The sequence below is a fragment of the Magnolia sinica genome, chromosome 19, assembly GCF_029962835.1.
Source record: "Magnolia sinica isolate HGM2019 chromosome 19, MsV1, whole genome shotgun sequence".
NCBI classification, from domain to species: Eukaryota; Viridiplantae; Streptophyta; class Magnoliopsida; order Magnoliales; family Magnoliaceae; genus Magnolia; species Magnolia sinica.
In genome coordinates this window covers 49956476-49980605 of record NC_080591.1, presented here as the reverse complement: position 1 = coordinate 49980605, position 24130 = coordinate 49956476, and the positions used below count along the sequence as shown (strand labels likewise).

The window sequence follows — 24130 nt, the reverse complement described above, 5'->3', positions numbered from 1 at the left end:
GACGTGTAATTTCACCAGTTACTGGTCTCTCACAATAGTTGCACTTCATTTGGTGCCCAGTACTACCAACCTTCTGACAATGTTGCTATCCAATATCTTCACTTGTTAGCCAGACCCAGACATTTTCTTAGGTAGATTAGATATGACCTATGTCTATGTGAGATTGTGAGTTTAATGTAGGAGAATGAATTAATTAATTTAAATTTCGAAAACCTAATGTAAATAGATTAATAACAAATAGTTTGAACTTCTGAATCTAATCATTAAAGATGATTTTATGTTTTAAACCCTAAGAAGCTCCAAAACTTGTCCAAAATAAGAAAATATAAACATAAAGTCATTGATTCGAAAATAGAAAAAATATATAAAAAAATAAAATAAAATCATAACAATAATCTGTTAAATGAACATTAATATGTTCTACTATGATTAACACATCATATTCTACCATTAAAACAACAATACATTGAATCAAAAATGAATTTTTGAATTAAAAAAAAATGGCCAAAAATAATGCGTAAATAGAAAAAAAATATAAAAAAATATAAAATCACAACAATAATCTGTTAAATGGACATTAATATGTTCTACTATGATTAACACATCATATTCTACCATTAAAACAACAATACATTGAATAAAAAATGATTTTTCAAAATTTTTAAAAAATGGTCGAAAATAGTGCGTAAATAGAAAAAAATATAAAATCACAACCATAATCTGTTATATGGACATTAATATGTTCTACTATGATTAACACATCATATTTTACTATTAAAATAACAATACATTGAATAAAAAATGATTTTTCGAATTTTTTTAAAAATAGCCGAAAATAGTGTGTAAATAGAAACAAATATTAAAAAATATAAAATCACAACCATAATCTGTTAAATGGACATTAATATGTTATAATATAATTAACACATCATATTTTACCATTAAAACAACAACACATTGAATAAGAAATCATTTCTCGAATTTTAAAAAACGGGGCTGAAAATAGTGCAAAAATAGAAAAAAATATAAAATCACAACCATAATCTGTTAAATGGACATTAATATGTTCTACTATGATTAACACATCATATTCTACCATTAAAACAATAATACATTGAATAAAAAATAATTTTTCGAATTAAAAAAAAAGGGCCGAAAATAGTGTGTAAATAGAAAAAAATAGAAAAAAATATAAAATCACAACCATAATCTGTTAAATGGACATCAATATGTTCTACTATGATTAACACATCATATTCTACCATTAAAACAACAACACATTGAATAAGAAATCATTTTTCGAATTTTTTAAAAAATGGCCGAAAATAGGAAAAAAATCACAACAATAATCTGTTAAATGGACATTAATATGTTCAACTATGATTAACACAACACATTCAACCATTAAAACAACAATACAATGAATAAAAAATGATTTTTCGAATTAAAAAAAATTGCCGAAAATAGTGCGTAAATCATGGTGTGCCGTAAAGGCCGTTACGTAAAGGTAATGGTGGCAACCGTTATACGTTACGGGGTCGTGACGGCAAAAATGACCTATAATTGCCGTTAACGGCATGTTACATCCCCTATAAAGGCCATAATAGCCCCGTAATGGTCTATTGCGAGACATCAGTTTTTCATGCTTGTTAATCAACATTACGGGGCATATACAGGTTTCTTGGGGGGGTTTTTTTTTTAATAAATAAAAAATTAAAAAGGGAGACTGTAACGGCCGTTACGGGGCCATAACAGCTATTATGCCCCGTATCGTAACGGTAATGGTAGTGGCCGTTACGGCCACTGTTACCGTTACAAAACACCTTTGTGTAAATAGAAAAAAATATAAAATCACAACAATAATATGTTAAATGGACATTAATATGTTCTACTATGATTAACATCATATTCTACCATTAAAACAGCAATATGTTGAATAAAAAATGATTTTTCGATTTATTTTTTTTAAATGGCCGAAAATAGTGTGTAAATGAAAAAAAAATTTAAAATCACAACCATAATCTGTTAAATGGACATTAATACGTTCTACTATAATTAACACATCATATTCTACCATTAAAACATCAATTCATCGAATAAAAAATGATTTTTCGAATTTTAAAAAAAATAGCCGAAAATAGTGCGTATATAGAAAAAAATATAAAATCACAACCATAATCTGTTAAATGGACATTAATATGCTCTGCTATGATTAACACATCATATTCTACCATCAAAACAACAATACATTGAATAAAAAATGATTTTTTTGAATTAAAAAAAATGGCCGAAAATAGTGCGTAAATAGAAAAAATATAAAATTACAACCGTAATCTGTTAAATGGACATTAATATGTTCTACTATGATTAACACATCATATTCTACTATTAAAACAACAACACATTGAATAAGAAATCATTTTTCGAATTTAAAAAAAAAAAGGCCAAAAATAGTGTGAATAGAAAAAATATAAGAAAAATATAAAATCACAACCATAATCTGTTAAATGGACATTAATATGTTCTACTATGATTAACACATCATATTCTACCATTAAAACAACAATACATTGAATAAAAAAATGATTTTTTGAATTTAAAAAAAGGCAAAAAATAGTGCATAAATTGAAAAAATATAAAAATATATAAAATCACAGCAATAATCTATTAAATGGACATTAATATGTTCTACTATGGTTAACACATCATATTCTACCATTAAAACAACAACACATTGAATAAGAACTCATTTTTCGATTTTTTTTTAAAATGGCCAAAAATAGTCATAAATAGAAAAAATATAAAAAAATATAAAATCACAACAATAATCTGTTAAATGGACATTAATATGTTTTACTATGATTAACATATCATATTCTACCATTAAAACAACAATACATTGAATAAAAAATGATTTTTCGAATTAAAAAAAATGGCTGAAAATAGTGTGAAATAGAAAAAAATAGAAAATCACAACAATAATTTGTTAAATGGACATTAATATGTTCTACTCTGATTAACACATCATATTCTACCATTAAAGCAGCAACGCATTGAATAAAAAATGATTTTTCAAATGTTTTAAAAATTGACCGAAAATAGTGCGTAAATACAAAAAAAAAATATAAAATCACAACAATAATTTGTTAAATGGACATTACTATGTTCTATTATGATTAACACGTCATATTCTACCATGAAAAGAACAATACATTAAACAAAAAGTATAAATACCTATTTTTGAAGAATTTTTGAAAAATGACCCACAGAGCTTCGAATCAAGAAAATCCTTATTATAACTTGTTTTGGTCCTTAATTTCAAGCTAAGGGTGGTCAGAGTTTGCAATAGAATGATTTAGGAAGAATTTGGAAGAAAAAAGTATTAAAAAAAGTGAAAAATCGGAGCTTAAAAAGAAAAAAAAAAACTAGTTGTTTTTTTACCGTTTGCCATGACTGTTACTGGGCAGTAACGGCCATTACGGGGTCATAACGGCCGTTACGGTTATAAAAACAAGGGGTTAGCCGTTACGACCCCGTAATGCGTAACAGTGTTGGCTGTTATCGTCATCTTTCGACCGATACGTAACCGATACCGAATACCCTGCTTCTAAGGGATCTAATGTTAAGTATGAAACGGAGAAGTTCACTCGAAGAAATAACTTTGAACTATGAAAAGTTTAGATGAGAGGCCTCCTGGTTTAACAAAGATAGCAACACACTCTCCTTGGCAAGGTGAAGCGTCCCGCATCTATGATTGATGAGGAGTGGGATGAACTGTACAAGAGGACAACAATCTCGGTACAATTGTGTCTATAGGACAATGTCCTATATAATGTCCTGGATCAAAAGACCGCCGTAGGAGTATAGGTGAAACTGGATGGTTTGTACATGAAGAAATCCTCAGGTAGCCGTTTGTATCTTAAGAAGAAATTCTATAATCTTAAGATGCCAGAGGGGTTTGACATTAATGAATACGTGCAGTTTCAACGAGTTGCTATATAAACTGACGAATGCAGAGGTTAAGATCGAAGAGGAAGATCAAGTCTTGATTCTCTTGAATTAGCTTCCACCATATTTCAAGAATCTAGTAGGCACATCGATCCATATTAGGGATACCACCCATATGAAGATTGTCATCTCGACCCTTCATGTGAAGCAGTTGAGAAAGAAAGACACTAACGGAGGTACCTCTACGGATGCGTTGGTTGCCAATGGAAGGAAGATTGAAAGGGAGAAAGGCAATTCTCGATCTCAATCCAAATGGAAAGAGAATGGCAAGATGATGTGCTGGAATTGTGGGATGACATGGCATATGAAGGACTGCAGAAACCTTAAGCTTTAAAAGGGAGATAAATTAGAGAATATGCCAAAAGAGGCCAACACAGGGCAATCTTGCGAGGAGGTGGACGGTGGTGATGTCTTGACTGCATCCAAATCTACTTACCTTAGTAACGACCAGATTTTGGATTCGGGGGCCTCATACTACATGACTTCTCAAAGGGATTGGTTTACCACATACGAGTACAAAGGTGGACATGTTTTTATGGGCAATGACATTGCCTGTAAAGTTGTTGGAATCGGTTCAATGCGTATCAAAATGTTCGATGGGGTGGAGCATATTGTTATGGATGTCCGACACATTCCGGATCTCATGAAGAATTTGATATCTCTAGGGGCTCTTGAGACAGTTGGTTGTAAGTTTATTGGTTATGCAAGGTCCTTAAAGTTTTGAAAGGGGCACTTATTGTGATGAAAGCACGTCGGAGCAGTAATCTATACAAGTTGATTGGAAACATTGAAATGGTTGGAGTTGCAATGTCGCAGAATCCACATTGGCACGATTGTGGTATACGCGCCTAAGCCACATGAGCGACCGCGGCATCGCCGCTTAATTCCTGTTTTTAAAAGTATTAAACTTGGTATATGCGAGCATTGTATATGTGGTAAACAGTCAAGGCTAACTTTTAAAACTGGAAAGCATGTTTGTAAATGTATGCTTGAGTATATGCATTCAGACGTATGGGGCCCTTCGCCTGTTGTTTTTGCTGGGGGGTCATCGTATTTTGTCTCATTCATCAATGACTACTCCAAGAAAGCGTGGGTTTATTTTCTCAAAAATAAATCTGATGTTTTCACCACGTTTAAAGTGTGGAAGGCGATGGTTGAAAAGGCAGACAGGGAAGAAACCGAAGGTATTAAGGACTGATAATGGAGATGAATTCACTTCAAAGGAATTCAACCAGTTTTGCAAGGATGAGGGGATTGTGACGCACAATATAGTGAAGCACACTCTTAAGCAAAATGGAGTGACAGAACGGATGAATCGAACTCTCTTATAGAGAGCCCGAAGCATGTTGAGTAATGCCGGATTGGACAAGGAGTTATGTACGGAGGCCGTTAACATGACTTGTTACCCGGTAAATCGGTCCCCATCTACGTCAATAGACTACAAGATTCCCGAAGAAGTGTGGGGTGGTCATGAGGTAGACTACTTACAGTTGAGGGTATTCGGTTGTGATGCTTACTCTCATATACCGTCAGTTGAGAGAGATAAGCTAGACCAAAGGGCTAAAAAGTGTATTTTTGTGGGCTATGGTGATGGTGTGAAGGGGTACAGGTTGTATGACCAAGTCACACGGAAGTTCATAATTAGCCAAGATGTTAGGTTTGATGAAGATTCATTGTTCCGCAAGGACGAACGCAAGGAACCGGAGAAATCAACGATCACTGATGTCGAGATTGAAAAAGAAGATACATGCAGAGTCTGAGCCGCAGGCAGAGGTACAGGAGCAGGTGGTACAACCATCTCTTAGAAGAAATCCACCAAGAGATTGCAAATTGCCAGTTAGATACATGAATGACTCGAATGTTGCATTTGCTCTTATTATAGATGAGGGGGATCCGTTTACCTTTTAAGAAGCATTAGATGGTTTTGATGCTGAGAAGTGGATAACGACCATGCATGATGTGATGGATTTTCTGCATAAGAATGAGACATGGGAGCTAGTGGAGCTTCCAGTGGGGTGTAAAGCGATCGGTTGTAAATGGATTTACAAGAAGAAACATGATATATACAAGACAAGATTGGTCGTGAAAGGGTATGCACAGAAGGATGGTGTCGACTTGAGGGAGATTTTCGTGCCTGTAGTCAAGCAGGTGTTTATCAGATTTGTATTGGTGTTGGTTGCTCGATACAACTTGGAATTGGAATAGATGGATGTGAAGATTTCTTTCCTTCATGGGGAGTTGGAGGAGTAGATTTACATGAAGCAGTTAGAAGGGTTCGAGGTGAAAGGGCTAGAAAATAAAGTTTGCAGGTTAAGGAGGTCGTTATACAGCCTGAAATAGTTGCCTAGGTAATGATAGAAAAGGTTTGATACTTTTATGATGGGTCAACGATTTACCAGAAGTGAATACGATCATTGTGTCTATTACAAGACACTGAATGATAGATAATTCATCGTGCTGGTTTTGTACGTAGATGACATGCTTATTGCCAACCATAAAATGTCTGAGATCGATACGTTAACGACTCAATTGTCAAAGACATTCGAAATGAAAGATCTGTGGGTTGCAAAGAAGATGCTCGGCATAGATATTCACAGAGAGAAACATGGGAGCAGGCCACGGTTATCACAGGTAGAATACCTTGAGAATATATTGATGAAGTTCGGTATGGACAAGATGAAACTGGTTAGCACACCCTATGCTACTCACTTTAGGCTTTCTTCTAAACAATGTCCTACTACAATTAAAGAAAAGCAAGTGGTGTCTCGTGTGTCATATTTGAGTATTGTTGGCAGTTTGATGTATGCCATGGTCTATAAGAGACGATATTTCACATGCAGTGGGTGTTATGAGCAGATACATGGCTAACCCCGATAAGCAACAATTGGAGGCAGTGAAATGGTTAATTCGGTATATTCGAGGTACAGTAGACTACGTCTTGACGTTTGAAAAGTCAGAGGACAAGTTGGTAGGCTATATGGATGCCAATTACGCAAGTAATGTGGATAACAAGAGATCGACTTTCGGCCACTTGTCTGTGCTAGAGGGTGGAGCGATTAGTTAGATGTCGAAGCTTCAGTCTGTGGTGACTCTTTTCACAAACGAAGCAGAGTATACAACGGTGATGGAAGCATTTTAAAAAAAGTGTTTGGTTGAGAGGGATGATAAATGAGCTTGGGCTTTAGCAGGAAGCCGTGCCAGTAAATTGTGATAATGAAAGCATGATCAATTTGGTGAAGAACTCGGTTTACTATTCTCATACTAAACATATTGATGTTCGTCATTATTTTATCTGACATGTGCTTGAGGAAGGTGAAATGACTCTTGAGAAGATCCACATAAGCATGAATCCAACGGATGTGCTTACGAAGGTGGTTCTTATAGAGAAGTTTGTTCGCAACCCCAGGTGTAGGGTCGTGATGTAGTAATAACCAGTGTTTGAAATATTGGTATCGCGCAATGTATCGCACCCTAGGGATACAGATACGTATCGGTTATCGCACGGGATATATCGTTTGTATCGCGTAATTTATCGCACTTTTTGGGAAACATTGGGAAAATTGTTGAACTTTTTACTGAAACTTCAGGGATTATTAAAAAAGACCTTAATACACACTTTTAAATAATAAAATCTCAAAAAACAAGTGCACATAAATGGTTTCCTTTGTATAGGGTCCTAAGCTATACGTTATTGGAACTAAAATAACTATATTCAAATATGATGCATAACATTTATAAACGTATCAAGACATATATGAAAACACAACCAATGCGTTTAAAATAATAATATATAATAGAAATTATGGCGAGCCCCACAAATTTTTTCTATCAAGCTGATCTTTGTACATTACCTGCATTTAGGTATGTTTGACCTTATCAATGGATTGGATGGAAAATAAACATTATCGATCTGCTTAAAGTGGGCCCACATAAGTTTTTAATGGTGGCCGTTCAATCACACCCCTCAGATAACACCTTAATGAGTGTTACTCTAACGTGTGGGGCCCACCTTGATGTACTTTTTGTATATACATGCCATCTATTTGTTTTCCCATCTCATTTTAGGGCATGATCGCAAACTCTAACAAGATCCAAATCTCAGTGGACCATACCACTAGAAACAATGATGAATGACCAAATCTCGTTGTAAGGCTTGAGCTGAAAAATAAGACAAATCCAAAGATCAAGTGGACCACACTGTAAAAAGCAATGCGGGATTGAACGTCTACCATTGAAACCCTTTTGGGGGTTCACTGAAGGTTTGAATCAATATGATATTTGTTTTTCCTCTTCATCCAGGTCTGTGTGACCTTATGAACAGATTGGATGGAAAATAGACAGTATGGTGGGCCCTACAAATGTTTTAATGCTAAGAATCATTGTCTCCACTTCTATTTGTGGTGCAGTTTACTTGATCTTTGGATACGACTCATTTTTGGGTTGTTGCTCTAAAATGATCTTGGAAAATGGATGAAGGGTGTGGATGTAATAAATACATTATTTTGGGGGACATTTTGATCTCCTTTGTACCATTCATACAACTCAGAGCTCTAGAATCGTCGGCGCTATTGGCACGACAAGTACCCAACCCGCATCGGAAACGAATCGGCTACTCACCCCGCCAGTGGCCAATGGCTAGCGGTCAGTGATATGTGGGCCTCACCATGATATATGTGTTTCATCCATTCCGTCTACCCATTTGTCCAGATCATTTTATGGTATGAGCCCAAAAATGAGGTTGATCCAAATCTCAAGTGGACTGCACAGTGTTGATTGAACGCCCACCATTAAAAACTTCTTAGGGGCCACAAAAGTTTTGGATCAAGCTGATATAAATATTTTCTCTTCATCCAAGTCTGTATGACTTGATCAACAGTTTAGATGTCAAATAACCATTACAGTGGGCTCTAGGAGGTTTTTAATGGTGGGCATTCAATCACTGCTGTTTTCCTATGGTGTGGTCCACCTGAGATTTAGATCTACCTAATTTTTGGGATCAAGCTCTAAACTTATCTTTCAAAAAGGATGGATGGCGTGGATAAAACACATACATCACGGTGGGGTCCACATAACACCTACCACTAGCCACCAGGTTGATGGCAGCGTCACTAGCCAAACCGCGTCCCAGCATCCCGCGAAAGGCTTTAGCAGGAAATCCGTCCCTAACAATTGTGGGCCCCACGATAATCTGTGTTGTATCCACACCGTCCATCATTTTGGAAAGATCATTTTAGGGCATGAGCCAAGGAAAGAGGCAGATCCAAAGCTCAAGTGGACCCCACCATAGAAAACATTGGCGATTAAATACCCACCATTAAAAACTTCTTGGGGCCACTGAAGTTTCCGATCAAGCTGTTATTTGTTTTCCCATCGTTCATGTCTGTGTTAACTTATGTGTTAACTTATTAACAGGTTGGATCTCAAATAAACCTCGTGATGGGCCCTAGGAAGGTTTCAACGGTGGGCATCACTGTCTCCACTGTTTTCTATGGTGGGGTCCACTCGAGATTTGGATCTGCCTCATTCTGTCTCATGCCCTAAAATGATCTCTCCAAAATGATGGGCGGTGTGGATACAACGCATACATCTTGGTGGGGCCCACAAACTTAGTGACGTCACTTCAGCAGCGAATCTTGCTACTCAAACCCATCGGTAGCTAATCCGATCCCATTTTTGAAAGAGGAAAGGGTTCCGAAAGGACCGAAACCTTAAAATCTCTCCAAAAATTTCAAATTCCTTCAATCAAACCCAAATCTATAGGGTTTTATGGCAGATTTCTCGCCGAAATCTCGTGCGTAATTTGAATCTTACGTCTATTCGAAGAAAAAAGGGTAAGGAAATTGAGATTGTTGAATTCAAAGCTTTTCTCTAATTTTCCATTTCGATTTTTTGTATTTATGCAAGCCAAAAATGGATATATCTGCAAATAATCTCTGTGATATTGCAAAAATGGTGCAATATTGTGCGATATATCGCACGATACATAAAAATCTTTTTTTTTTTTCCCCGAGGGGTTTTCGGCGGATATTGAGTCGCTGGCCAACGATAATAATAATATCGGCCAATAGTATCGATATTGCGAACACTGGTAATAACTCGGTAAGACCAAGGTCGAATCCACAGGGACTAGAACTAGAACTAGAAAAAGATCTAAATTGAAATCTGAATAATTGAGAGTAATGGTGAATAATGTTGATTAAAACTTATGAATTTAAAGGTGGGAACTAGGGTGCTAAGGATCCACTTGTAAGGAACACAATTGGAATTAGAGTCCTATCCTATCCAATTGGAAGATAAAGCAATTTAAATCAAATCTGAACTTTTCCAAATCTCTTAAACAAAGCATGAAAAATAAATTAGGGAAGAATAAAAATTCTTTGGCGGCTGCTTCACCCTTATGCTATGCTCCTTGAGACCTTTCCAAACCTTAAAAGATGCTTTGGAGTATCCTAGGGAGTCCTATTTATAGTTGTGGAACTCTAACTTTCGCATCGAGTTGGAAAAATCTAGAAACCGCCTCAAATTTACGCACTCTGCGCAGTTTCCCAAAATAGACTTCCAAAACTTTAATTTTTTAGACTTGGAGTTTCAGAATATGTTTTTTCAGGACAATTTTCAGGAATATGTTTTTTAGGATAATTTTCAGGATTCATTTTCTTTTTCTTCACTTCAAATCTTCGATTCTCTTTATTCCTCACTTGGTTTTATTGGATCTTTGGTATGTGAATTCTTCATTAATGACTTCCAAATCTCAAAATCTTCATTTAGTAATCTTTTGGGTATAAATCTTTCTTTTGGCATCAATTTCACCTTAAGCTCTTGAAATCACCTCGCACATGAAAACATGCATAATTAGATTGATTAAGCACTATCATGTTTATAAAACTAAGGTATAAATAGGGAGAAATATGCAATATTTCACACTCAACAAAGTTCAAGTTATGTGCGACTTCTTTGGGCTTGGCAAAGGCTTGACGTAGGCGGAGTGTGCACGAGAAGCAACGACAATAGTAGAGCTATGATGGAGGCAATTAGAGATGGAGCTTGTAGCTATAGTTCGTGATGAATTGAAGACATGGTGGAGATTGTTATCAGATGTCTTAAATTTGTCTGTAATTGGGTTAGTCGATGGCTTCGACAGACCACTCGAACCCATTGATAACCCACTCAATCGCATCGAGAAAATTCCGTTTTTTGGCCTTTGCTCGCTAGACGGTTTTTTGGTCTAAATCGATCTGATCGAAGGTGGCTTCGATCCCATCGATGGGAGGTTGATAGCACTTGATATGATCAAAACTCCCGTCAACCAACTTGCACAGTTTTGCGGATGTGCGAGTTTTATTTCCTATTTCAGTTTTAATCCTTTTTGAAGGGTTTGTAATTTGTGATTAGGGCATAGAAACATGCTTAGGGCTTTTGGTGCACAAAGAGGAGTACAAAGCTAGGGGTTTTTGTGGTGTTTGGGGTGTATTCTCGGATCGGTAAGCTCTTCTATCTCTTGTAAACATTGATTATTATAGTGGATTTGCTGTCGCTTTGTGTTATAGTTTTTTCTTGCGATGGTTTTTCCACGTAAAACCTTATGTTCTTTGTGTGATTGGTTGTTTGATCTCTTATTATTTGATTCTAAATTAGGGTTGCTTCCACGCGTCCCTCTAACATATTCAAAATAAAGAACCATGGAGTAGATAAAAAAGAAGGTAATGTAGGGGCATTTTCACATTGGGCTCGAGTGGGGTTGCCTGGGGGATGCAGGGGCACACTTGGGTTGGGTGGCCCATGTGAAGCAGAACCCATGTGAAGTGGGGCCCACGAGGAGGGTTCGGCTGAGGTCCTAACCCATGGGATGTGGGGCCTGAGCTATGAAATAAAGGGATTAATTCGTCATGCTCTAGCAGTTCGAGCTTTTAGAGCAAATGGGTTGTTGTCCTACATCAAATTGGTATTAGAGCGGGAGGTCTCATGTTTGAGACTCCTCACTGAGGGTGATTAATGTAGGGGCATTTTCACACCAGGCTCGAGCGAGGTTGCCTATGGGATGCAGTGGCACTCGCGGTTGGTGGCCCGTGTGAGGCAGGTAGCTCGTGTGAAGCGGAACCCATGTAAAGTGGAGCCCACGAGGAGCGTTCAACTGAGGTCATAACCCATGGGATGTGGGGCCTAGGCTATGAGATAAATGGATTAATTCGCTATGTTCTATCAGTTCGAGCTTTTAAAGGAAGTGGCTAGTTGTCTTACATCAGAAGGCATGGAGATGCCGAGCCAATACAAGAATTTCTGAGTTTCGAATTGCATTGCTTTCAAGTTGGATTTGAAAGGAATGCAACTGTAACTTAAGGAATGCAGAATGTAATTGCTTGTCCTCTATGGAAGCTTGCTTTCATTCTCAATGACTTACGATTGCTTTATCGCTTTAGGGAAATTTGTTTAATCATATTAATTGGGAATCTAGTGATGTTGCCGATTCCTTGACTAAGGGGTCTATAAGCTCTCTAAGTATTTTCAATATCATCATTACACTTGATATCACATGTAGAGAACGGAAATATTGGGAAATATAGCAGATTTGTGTAAAAATTTTGCAGTCTGAGGGAAATGTTTGGGAAACTTTAGGGAAATTGTGGAACTCTTCGGTAAAACTTCAGGAGACGTTAAGGGGCTGTTTGGGTAGGGGAACCAATGTAATCGGGATTAAGTCTAATCCTGATTTTGTCTGGTCCCATGCCCTCCACTTAGGATTTGCCACAATAAAGCAGTGATTTTCTTCACAAAAATGCAATTAATGAAGTTTTAGGAAAAACTAAAAACACCACTAATTGTGTATGTGAATGAACGTGTGGTTGAGTGCTCTGAATCATATGTGGAGCGCATGGAGCCCAACAAAAAAAGAATTAGAGTTGATCCTGATTATGCAGGATCCCCTGCCCAAAAAGACCACAAAAGACATATGAAGGTTAAGATTTTTCTATTGTATAACACCTGTAATTTATGTGTGGTTGATATTCGTGTGAACAGATAAGGCAGAGAGACTGATTGCCGATGCTGCTGCAAGTGGCTCACAGTTGGTTGTGTTTCCAGAAGCATTTATCGGTGGTTATCCCCGTGGTTCAACCTTCGGCTTCGGTATTACAATTGCTAGCCGATCAGCCAAGGCAAAAGAGGATTTCCGGAAGTATCATGCTTCAGCTATTGATGTGCCTGGTAAAATTCTCTTTCCGTTTGGAGGAATTATGAGGTTCCTGCTCATCCGTGAACTTACAGTTTGCTAGTGTACAGGATTTCGTCCTTTTGGTTCAATGGTTTGACAATCCAAACCATTTACTTTGCACCAATATGGATGATGGATGGCCCGAGAATTTCTCATGTTGGGGGACTACTTTTTGTCGAACGTGGACACTGCTATGTTGCACCTCAACTGTTTATTTGTGGGCCATTGATCAATGGGCTTAGATCTTTCAACCCAGAAGATTTTCAAGTCATCCCCCATCCTCAGCCGGTTGTGTCAGAGCAACAGTTTAGATCACTAAACTGTGCTTCCACATGTACACATTACTACACATAACGAACTGTACTTTTCCTGATTAACATGACCCTATGTAATTCCTCTTCCATTTTATTGATGGCCGGTTTTGGTTTTCGAAGACAGATAGACCTGTTGGCTAATAAATGACTGGTTTTCAAGCATTTCATTCCGCTAGTCTGTGAAACCATGCTAAGATAAGTTGCAACACAAATAGAAGGTAGATATTTGTGGAAATTAAAACCAGCTAGTTACATACTGACCTGCATTCCTGCCGATCCACTTAGTGAATATGTAAGTAACATTATTCATACCTGAAAACCACATATGCCTGACTGTATTTTCAATGATTGCCGTATTCCACCATGAAGTGTTATCAACAGCCTATGCTGGGGCTGTTAAAAACCTGAATTTTGAAATATCTGTGCCTCATCAAAATTTTGGTTTTGCCCAGCCTGTGTGGCGAGTGGCTTCACGTTGTTTGACATGATGGTGTACAAGATCAGATAGTGGGCCACGTCCTTCCAAAAGATTTTCAATTAAAGTGAAAACTGTGGATAAAGTCAAGATGAATCAAGTGGAAATCAGGAAAGGGAAAGTTTTGGATCTCCATGAGGTTTAGAGATTAGATTGTTGTTGTTTCTTTGAAATATTACTTCCATGATGTTGTGCCCTTTGCATGGTTTTAAAACTCGGGCGAGTCAGCTTCGACTTGGTGGGACCTAATCCAGTTTGATGCCCCAAGTCACCCCTGATCGAGCAAGTTGGGCTGATTTAGACCTGATATGGGTGACCAAAGAGGCCCAATTGAACACAAATCAAGCATAATTTGACAGAATAGGGCCAATTACATAAATGCAACAAAGAAAGATTTAAAAAAAAAGGTGACGGTTTTCCCCTTCTTTGGATGTTTTCCAAAATGGTCCACTCCGCTTTGGTTTGTCAAATCTCACTCAATTCTTGTGCTTTGATCCATAAAATAGGCCTTGATGTAGTTTAAAATTATTTTCTTAGCTTCCTTCATGGTAGCAACGAATAAAGAAGAAAAGCAAGAGAAAAATTGAATATAAGAACTTTCATAATGGGTTCTTTATGGCCGAACCGGCCTGTAGTAAAGCTGTATCGACCCTGTTACAGTGCCAATACAAACAGATGTCCCCTTCTTTTTTTTAAAAAAAAAATTTTTAATTTTATTTTATAATAGACCAATTCACCTCTGTATCGAGTAATGAGGGTGATCATTTCCTTCACGTAACGGCCAATATGGCTGTAGCCTTATTGTTTTTTAATACCATATTAGTACTGGGTGGGACTGTGTTGGCATGCTAGTGTTGTCAGTTCGAGCCACCGCTATGGTCAGTTCTATTGCCCGAGTAAAACAGGAAGGTTGATGTCCGATTGCCAGCCAATCGTAGAATTTCACTTATTTTTTTGAAGGATAACAAATTTATTTTTAAAAAACTGTATTAAAGCGGGAAAGAATTACCTATATAAAGAGAGACAGTTTACACTAGATCTCGGAAGAGAGTCTTGCGATTTATTCTCATCATAAACTTTTGCCAATCTACCATTTAAAGGCTGATTCCAAATTGTTGGGAGAAAGGTTAAGATAACGGTAATGATGACCAAGATTCCCCCTTAAACCCTTATTTGAGGTTCCACTTGCGGATGAAGTGGCAAATTTTTGGGCCTGATTAAATGCTTTTAAGAGTGCTGAGTGTCATGAAACTTTAGTCTCTGAAGCGCGTTGTTGTATTCTCTCGGAAAAGTTAGGAGCCTATTGGCATTCATTTGGGTCATCCCCTTCATTTTATGTTGCCATCTTCCCTAAATGGGTTACTGATGTAGTGGTAATCTTTGGGGATGTTTGGATTTGGGCAAAGGTGTGTCCCAACTAGTAGTCATGGCCAACCATGTATGTCTATGGTTTGCCAACCCCCTTGTGTATGGAAACTAATGAACTTTTGGACAGGTAGTCATGGATATGTGACCATTAGACCATTGATTGGGGCATCTCTAGTAGACAGGTGGAACTACATGTCACTGACCCCCTTGTGTATGGGAACCAATGAACTTTTGGACAGGTATTTATGGATATGTGACCATTGGACCATTGATTGGGTGTCTCCGGTGGACAGGTAGAACTACATGTCAATGACACTTTGTAGTTTCAGTGCACATGAGAATCATATTTATCCATGCACGTGTGTGACCTGTCTCAATGTGCCACATGTGCTACCGTCCAAGTTTAAGCATCCCACATGTGCATATGTGTCACCATCAATCTTCAAGCACTAAAAAATGTGGCACATTTGTCAAATGTACACATGCACTTGTGTAAGTGTGCCTCCAATCTTCAATTTCCCTACGTGTGCCACAATCTATCTTATCCATGATACAGGGTGATTGAAACAAGGGAGGGAACAACTAGCCAGCAACAGCATATCCATGACCAGCTAACCTTGACATCATGCCATAGATTGCTACTCATGACACTACTTTGCCCATATCCAAACAGGCCCTATGCTTGCTCAATCATAACTTCCAATCTAGCAATTCTGATCATGTTTCACAAAAACCACTGGATGTTCTACTTTTTCTTTCCTTTCTCGTAAAAAGTGGAGTCTTGAACAGGTTTTCATTTACTCGTGTTTATTGAATGGGTTTACTGTTTCGAGCTTCTGGATTAGTTGGGCAAAGTCCTCATTAATTTTTATTTTTATTTTATTTATTTTATTTTATTTTAAAAGAGCTTCTGGTTTATTTAATAGGAAGGCAAATGTCATCCTTTGCATTCTAACCCTTTAATCAATGTTATCACAACGTATGCATTCAGGTCCTGAAGTTGATAAGTTGGCAGAACTTGCTGGAAAATATAAGGTTTATTTAGTAATGGGTGTGATAGAGAGGGCAGGATATACGCTTTATTGTACAGTTCTCTTCTTTGATTCTCAAGGCCAGTACATGGGGAAGCATCGCAAACTCATGCCGACAGCATTGGAACGTCTGATATGGGGTTTTGGAGATGGATCGACTCTTCCTGTCTTTGATACTCCAATTGGAAAGATGGGTGCTCTCATTTGCTGGGAGAATAAGATGCCCCTTTTAAGAACAGCGTTATATGGGAAAGGTAAACCTTTTGTCACTAGGCTTTTGCTGTAGTTTTATTTATTTATTATTATTTGAAAGTGGATCTTGACTTTATTGTTTATATCTTAGTTGCACGATCCTTCTATGCAGGTGTCGCTCCTGTCTCAAATTGTTCTTTTGGGTTCACAAGCCGCTCCCACTTCCTACTTGAAAACATTTTGAAATAGATGCTTCCCCACTCTTGCACCCAAATCTGTTGCTGCTTTGCTTCATGCTTTGTGCAGCTATAGTTCACATCTAAGTCAGTTATCAAGCCCTCAATATCATTTAGTTCCGTACATGTGGAGGTGCGTGAGATCTGGATAATTCATCTGTTGCAACCTACCACTATTGAGCTATACCACTAATCACACCATTTGGATGCTCCTAGCCGCTGATTGGAGTACTTGCTACAAGTTTACTGGTGTTAAGAAAAAAAGAAGAAGAAGAAAGAATTCTAGGGGACCACATTTTCACACCAGGCTCGAGTGGGGTGGCCCGTGGGATGCAAGTGCACACTCGGGGTGGGTGGCCCGTAGAACCCCATGGATTTGGGTCCCGTGTGAGGCGGGTGGCTCGTGTGAGGTGGAGCTCATGGATTTGGGGCCCACGAAAAGGGTTCGGCCGAGGACCTAACACATGGATTTGGGGCCTGGGCCATGAGATAAAGGGATTAATTTGCTATGCTCTGTCAGTTCGAGCTTTTAGAGCAAGTGGTTAATTGTCATGCATCAAATTGGTATCAGAGCGGGAGGTCTCGTGTTCCAGACTCCTCGCCGGGGGTGATTAATGTGGGGACATTTTCACACTAAGCTTGAGTGGGGTGGCCTGTGGGATGCAGGTGGACACTCGGGGTGGGTGGCCCGTAGAACCCATGTATTTGGGGCCCGTGTGAGGTGGAGCCCATGGATTTGGGGCCCATGATGGGCTGGAACCCATGGATTTGGGGCCCACGAAGAGGGTTCGACCGAGATCCTAACTCATGGATTTGGGGCCTGGACTATGAAATAAAAGGATTAATTCGCCATGCTCTATCGGTTCAAGCTTTTAGAGCAAGTGGTTAATTGTCTTGCATCAGACTCTAGAAGGCCACTGACATTCAATACGCACAACTCTTCAATTGACAGCTAGGATCATCTACCCTTTTTGTGATTTCTTGGGGGCTCCTAAACAGATCTATAGAAGGATACATATATGGAGATTAGCCATTCCTTTTCTTTTAGAAAGAGATTTCTATCCAAATGAACAACAATGGCATGGTTATAGACGTCTATCCAACACATATATACTTTAGGGGACATCATGGCGTTACTTGGTCTAAAAGATCGAATGGAAGGATACACAGACAAGTAGATCCCTTATGAGTTTTGTAGCATTCCTTCAATGGGATTCATCATTCGAAGGGAAGTAGGCTACTCAATAATTTTACATTTAATTTATGTTGAAATCGAATAAGTAATTTAGAAAGTAGAAGTTGGAAGGAAGAATGAATCAATAATGAAATATTCGTTGGTCCTTAATGGCAGTTCAAGTAAGGAGTAGATTTCTATGGCGTGTTTTTTTATTTTTAATAAATGGCTATGGGGTTGGGTTTTCTAGAAGAAAATTTGAAAGCGAGAGCCCCTTTCTTTCTTCAATGTAACTACTGTTGAGATGTGGAGCCACATCTGGACAGGGCCGCTCGACTAGTCGAGTGGCCCACTCGACTAGTCGAGGGCTGGCTCGACTCAAAGTCCAGCGAGCTATGATTTTTTGGGTCCGTGGTGCTCGACCGGTCGAGGCCCTTGCTCAACCAGTTGAGGGTCCACTCGACCAGTCGAGGTTATGTAGATTCGTTTTGCGGATTTGATACGGACTACGGAAATTTGAGGCGGTTTCGCAAGGGTGCGAAAGGGAAGTTGCCTAAACTATAAATAGGGGTCCCTAAGGCTATTCTAGGGTTATGGGAGTTATTCAAAAGTGTGGGCAAAGGGTTTTCTCTATACATCTAAAGAGAAAATGTTAGTATATTGCTTGTAATCTCGTTTTCTTCATAGTGGAAGTTTTGCACCGTGGTTTTTTTTATTGTTGGGGTTTTTCCACGTATATCTTGTCTTGTGGTTTGCTTGAAATGCTTTGATTCTACTTCTATATTGTATTTCTTTTTGTTTATCGTTTGTGGGTGAGATCGGAGATTGGATCTCGGTTCACTAGCGTCGTTGGCGTGCTACGCAACAACTGGTATCAGAGCTATTGGTTTAGTTCAATTAGGAGCGATGACGGAAGAAGGGAAGACTAGAATTGAGAAGTTTGATGGTTCAAACTTTGCATTCTGGAAGATGTAGATGGAGGATTATCTGTATCAGGACCTCTATATTCCTTTAAGAGGAAAAGAGAAGAAACTAGAGAAGATCACAGATGATGAATGGTTTTTATTGGATCGGAAGGCTTTAGGAACGATCTGACTCTCTTTGTCTTAAGAGCATCGCCTTCAATATATATAAGGTGAAAAACACAAAAGAATTAATGCATGCCCTAGCTACGATGTATGAAAAACCCTCAGCGTCCAACAAGGTTCATCTCATGAAACGGCTATTCAACATGAAGATGTCAGATGGTGGGAGCGTGGCTAAACATCTAAATGAGTTCAATACAGTCATGAGCCAGTTGGAATCCGTTGGCATTATTTTTGAGGACGAGGTTAGGGCGTTATTGATCTTGTCCAGTTTGTCAGACAGTTAGGATGGTTTGGTGATTGCTGTGAGCAATTCTTCAGGGTCGACAAAACTGAAATTCGATGATGTGGGTGGTCTAATTCTCAGCGAAGAATCTAGAAGAAAGACATCGGGAGTTTCAGGGGACTACGGGAATGCTCTAAACGTTGAAGGAAGAGGAAGATTGCTGAACAAAGGAGGCAATAAACACGGATGTTTTAAGTCGAGGAAGAAGTCCAAGGGACCGAAAGACAAAGACGGGTGTTGGCATTGTGGAAAAAAAAGGCATATGAAACGTGATTACAGAGCGCTTAAGAAACAAGAAGGAAGCTCTCAGGCGGGAAGGATTCAGTGAATTTATCTGAGGAGTGATACAGAGGCGTTGATCTTGTCTCTTGATGCGAGGAATAAGTCTTGGGTCATAGACTCGGGTGCTTCGTTTCATGTCACTTCATGTAAGGAAGTTCTGCGTGATTATATATCAGGTGACTTCGGGAGAGTCTACCTGGGTGATGATGAGCCGTGCAGTATTGTTGGAAAGGGAGACGTTCATATAAATCAGAAAGATGGAACGGTTTTGAAATTGAGGGATGTCAGACATGTATCGAGTTTGAAACAGAACTTGATCTCAGTGAGACAGTTGGCCGATATCGGATGTGACAACCTTCACCAGTGATTCCTGGAAGATCACAAAAGATGCCTTGGTGATATCTCAAGGCAAGAAGGAAGGTACTTTGTACGTGACTTCAGGATCGTATAGTTCACTTGCAGTTACATCAACTGGAGTGAATGGGCAGTTATGACATTAGAGGTTGGGACATATGAGTGAGAAGGGGATGAAAGTGCTATTGTCAAAAGAGAAGTTACCAGGGCTGAAGTCTATTGACTTGGAATTCTGCGAGGACTGCATGTATGGCAAGCAGAAGAGGGTAATTTTCAAGAAAACAGGACGCGCTCCAAAGACGCATCTGTTGGAGCTTGTAACACTGATGTGTGGGACCGCATATGTATCATCTCTTGGTGGCTTATGTTATTTTGTTTCTTTTATTGATGATGATAGTAGAAAACTGTGGGTCTATTTCTTAAAGCATAAATCTGATGTATTTGATATATTTAAGAAGTGGAAAGTTATGATAGAAAATGAGACAAATAAAACAGTAAAATGTCTCAAATTAGATAATGGGAGAGAGTATTGTGATAAGAGGTTTGAGGAGTATTGTGCAGCAAATGGAATCAAACATCAGAAAACAATTCCAGGGACACCGCAACAGAACGGTGTGGCCGAGCACATTAACAGGACCATTCTTGAGCGCGCCAGGAGTATGAGGCTACATGCAGGATTGCCTAAGACGTTTTAGGCAGATGCTGTGAATATTGCCACATATCTCATCAATAGAAGTCCCTCAGCACCATTGGATGGTGGGGTACCAGAAGAAACGTGGACTGAGAAAGAAGTAAACCTTTCACATTTCAAAGTGTTCAGTTGCACTTCATATGTTCACATTGATGTAGAGCACAGAAACAAGCTGGATGCAAGGTCCAGGAGGTGCACGTTTATAAGTTACGGGCAACATGATTTTGGCTACCGTTTTTGGGATACAGAAAACAAGAAAATCATCAGAAACAAAGATGTAGTCTTCAATGAAAAGGTGATGCATAAGGACAATATGCAGCAAAATAAGGCCGGTGAGAAAGAATTCGTAGAGTTAGAAGAGTTACCGGACATGGGTGTTACAGTGCCACAGGATAATCATGCACAGGAGCATTATGAGGCAGAGCCACAGACACCGGTTGTGAGGAGGTCTACTCAGGAGAGGAGACCCACGGTTCGATACTCACCCTTCTTACATTATCTATTGCTGACAGATAATGATGAACCAAAGTGTTTTGAAGAGACATTACAGTCAGATACACGGATTAAGTGGGAGCAGGCCATGGATGATGAGATAGACTCTCTTGAGTCTAATCGTACATGGGAGCTAGTTACTCTACCTAAGGGTAAGAAAGCTCTTCATAACAAGTGAGTTTACAGACTGAAGGAGCACGATGGTTCGAAACGATACAAGGCTAGATTGGTTGTGAAAGGGTTTCAACAAAAGGCAGGTATCGATTTCACTGAAATATTTTCACCGGTAGTGAAAATGTCTACGATTCGCATGGTTTTGAGTATAGTGGCTACAGGGGACTTACATCTAGAGCAGCTAGATGTTAAGATAGCCTTTCTTCATGAGGACCTTGAAGAAGAGATATATATACATCAACCGACAGGATACGTGGCACCAGGAAAGGAGAACAAGGTGTGTAAACTGAAGAAGAGTCTACATGGCCTGAAGCAGGCCTTGAGGCAGTGGTACAAGAAGTTCGACAGTTTCATGTCGGGAAACGGTTATAAGATATGTCATGCAGACCACTGTTGCTATTCGAAGAAGTTTAATACGTCATACATCATCCTTCTTCTGTACGTTAATGATGTGCTTCTGGCCGGATCAAACATGAAGGACATCTCAGATCTCAAAAGACAACTGTCTAGAGAATTTACCATGAAGGATTTAGGAGCTGCAAAATAAATCCTAGGCATGAGGATAAAGCGTGACAGGGAAAACAAGAAACTAGTTTTGTCACAGGCAGAGTACATAGCCAAAGTACTTGATCGATTCAATATGGGAGGTGCTAAGCCGGTTAGCACTCCATTAGTCAATCACTTCAAGCTTTCTAAGGAGCAAGGTGCGAAGACGCAGGAGGAACGAGACTGCATGGCTAAAGTCCCATACATGTCAGCTATTGGGAGTCTCATGTATGCTATGGTGAGCACGAGGCCAGACATTGCTTAAGCAGTGGGAGTTGTTAGCAGGTTCATGAACAATCCCGGGAAGGAACATTGAGAAGCTGTGAAGTGGATCCTCAGATACCTGGTAGGTACTGTGGATGTAGGGCTGTGTTATTGAGGATCGAAAATCAAGCTACAAGGCTACGTAAATTCAGATTTGGCAGGAAATATCCACAGCAGAAGAAGCACTACAAGTTATGTCTTTACTCTGGGTCGTGCTGCAGTCAGTTGGGTCTCTCAGTTACAGAAGATAGTATCTATCAGTACAACGGAAGCAGAATATGTTGCAGCTACAGAAGCATGCAAGGAGATGGTATGGATGAAAAGTTTCATGGAAGACTTAGGTAAGAAGCAAGCAGATTGCAAGCTGAATAATGACAGTCAGAGTGCAATACACTTGACTAAGAATTCAGCCTTTCATTGAAGGACCAAGCATATTGACATCAGATATCACTTCATATGCTCGTTACTGGAAGATGAATCGATTGCTCTGGAAAAGATTCATACAAGTAAGAATCTTGCGGATATGCTGACCAAGGCGGTCACACAGGAGAAGCTGAAGCTCTGTTCAGCTTTGATTGGTCTTTAGGCTTGAAGACAGGGAGGTGGTGCACTCCGGATGTAGAAGACGAATGTTTATGGTGATGTGTCTCCAAGTGGGAGATTGTTGAGATGTGGAGCCACATCCGTACTCGACTCAAAGTCCAGCGAACTATGATTTTCTAGGTCCGTGGTGATGGACTAGTCGAGGTTACTCAGATTCGTTTTGCGGAATACGGACTGCGGAAATTTGAGGCGGTTTTGCAAGGGTGCGAAATGGAAGTTGCCTAAATTATAAAAAGGGGTCCCTAGGGCTATTCTAAGGTTATGGGAGTTATTCAAAAGTGTGGGCAAATGGTTTTCTTTATACATCTAAAGAGAAAAGGTTAGTATATTGCTTGTAATCTCGTTTTCTTCATAGTGGAAGTTTTGCACAGTAGTTTTTTACCCTTGTTGGGGTTTTTTCCACGTATATCTTGTCTTGTGGTTTGTTTGGAATGCTTTGATTCTACTTCTAGATTATATTTCTTTCTATTTATCGTTTGTGGTTGAGACTGGAGATTGGATCTCGGTTCACTAGCGTTGTTGGCGTGCTGCACAACAACTACTAGTACCAGAGGAGAGGAAACTTTCATGTTTGATCTTTAAGGAAGGGGGGATCCTATCGGAACCCATCTCAGTTTTAGCTACGGACGCACACGTAACAAAACAGATCCTATGGGTGACATACGAATCCTAAAGCCAATGGCCTTACAGTTCATCCTACTGCAAATGTTAATGTGATTTTGGCACCTTCGAGGAATTATTGCCATTAACCTTTTGCTGCACTTGCATTCTCTCCTTCAACTGCTGGTGGATTGAAAATGCTTCCACTGAAAATCTTTGTGTACATCCAAGCACACCCTTAACTACTAGCCCCTGCATCTCTCATGAAACTGCTATGTTTCCGTAGGCATTGAGATCTATTGCACTCCAACAGCTGATTCCCGGGACGTATGGCAAGCGTCAATGACCCACATTGCCCTTGAGGGCGGATGTTTTGTTTTGTCAGCGAACCAGTTCTGCCGAAGGAAAGACTATCCGCCTCCACCAGAATACGTATTTGGTGGTACAGATGATGAACTTTCGCCGGACTCAGTTGTATGCTCCGGAGGCAGTGTGATTATTTCTCCGTCAGGAGCTGTTTTGGCGGGACCCAGTTATGAAGGAGAGGCCCTCATCTCTGCTGATCTCGGTATGACTACCTCCTTTGCAATCAATTCTGTTCAAATTATTCTTATATGGTAAATACCAAAAACTAGTGTGCATGAGTGGGTATGCCCATGTTTCATTCAGAAATGAGGGAACTAGATCCATGGTTACAAAGGCTTGGACAAGTACCGTGTGATTCATCCGAGTCAACTCAGACTCAAT

At 39.2% G+C, this 24130-nt stretch overlaps 1 protein-coding gene across 1 annotated transcript in view; it reads left to right on the top strand.

Moving 5' to 3' along the window:
• Positions 1–24130, top strand: part of LOC131234726 (bifunctional nitrilase/nitrile hydratase NIT4B-like) — a 31978-nt gene that overhangs the window by 6005 nt on the left and 1843 nt on the right. The window contains exons 2-4 of the mRNA XM_058231664.1: positions 13024–13209; positions 16365–16658; positions 23670–23951. Of these exons, the coding sequence (XP_058087647.1) occupies positions 13024–13209; positions 16365–16658; positions 23670–23951 (762 nt within the window). The remainder of the gene's footprint in view (positions 1–13023; positions 13210–16364; positions 16659–23669; positions 23952–24130) is intronic.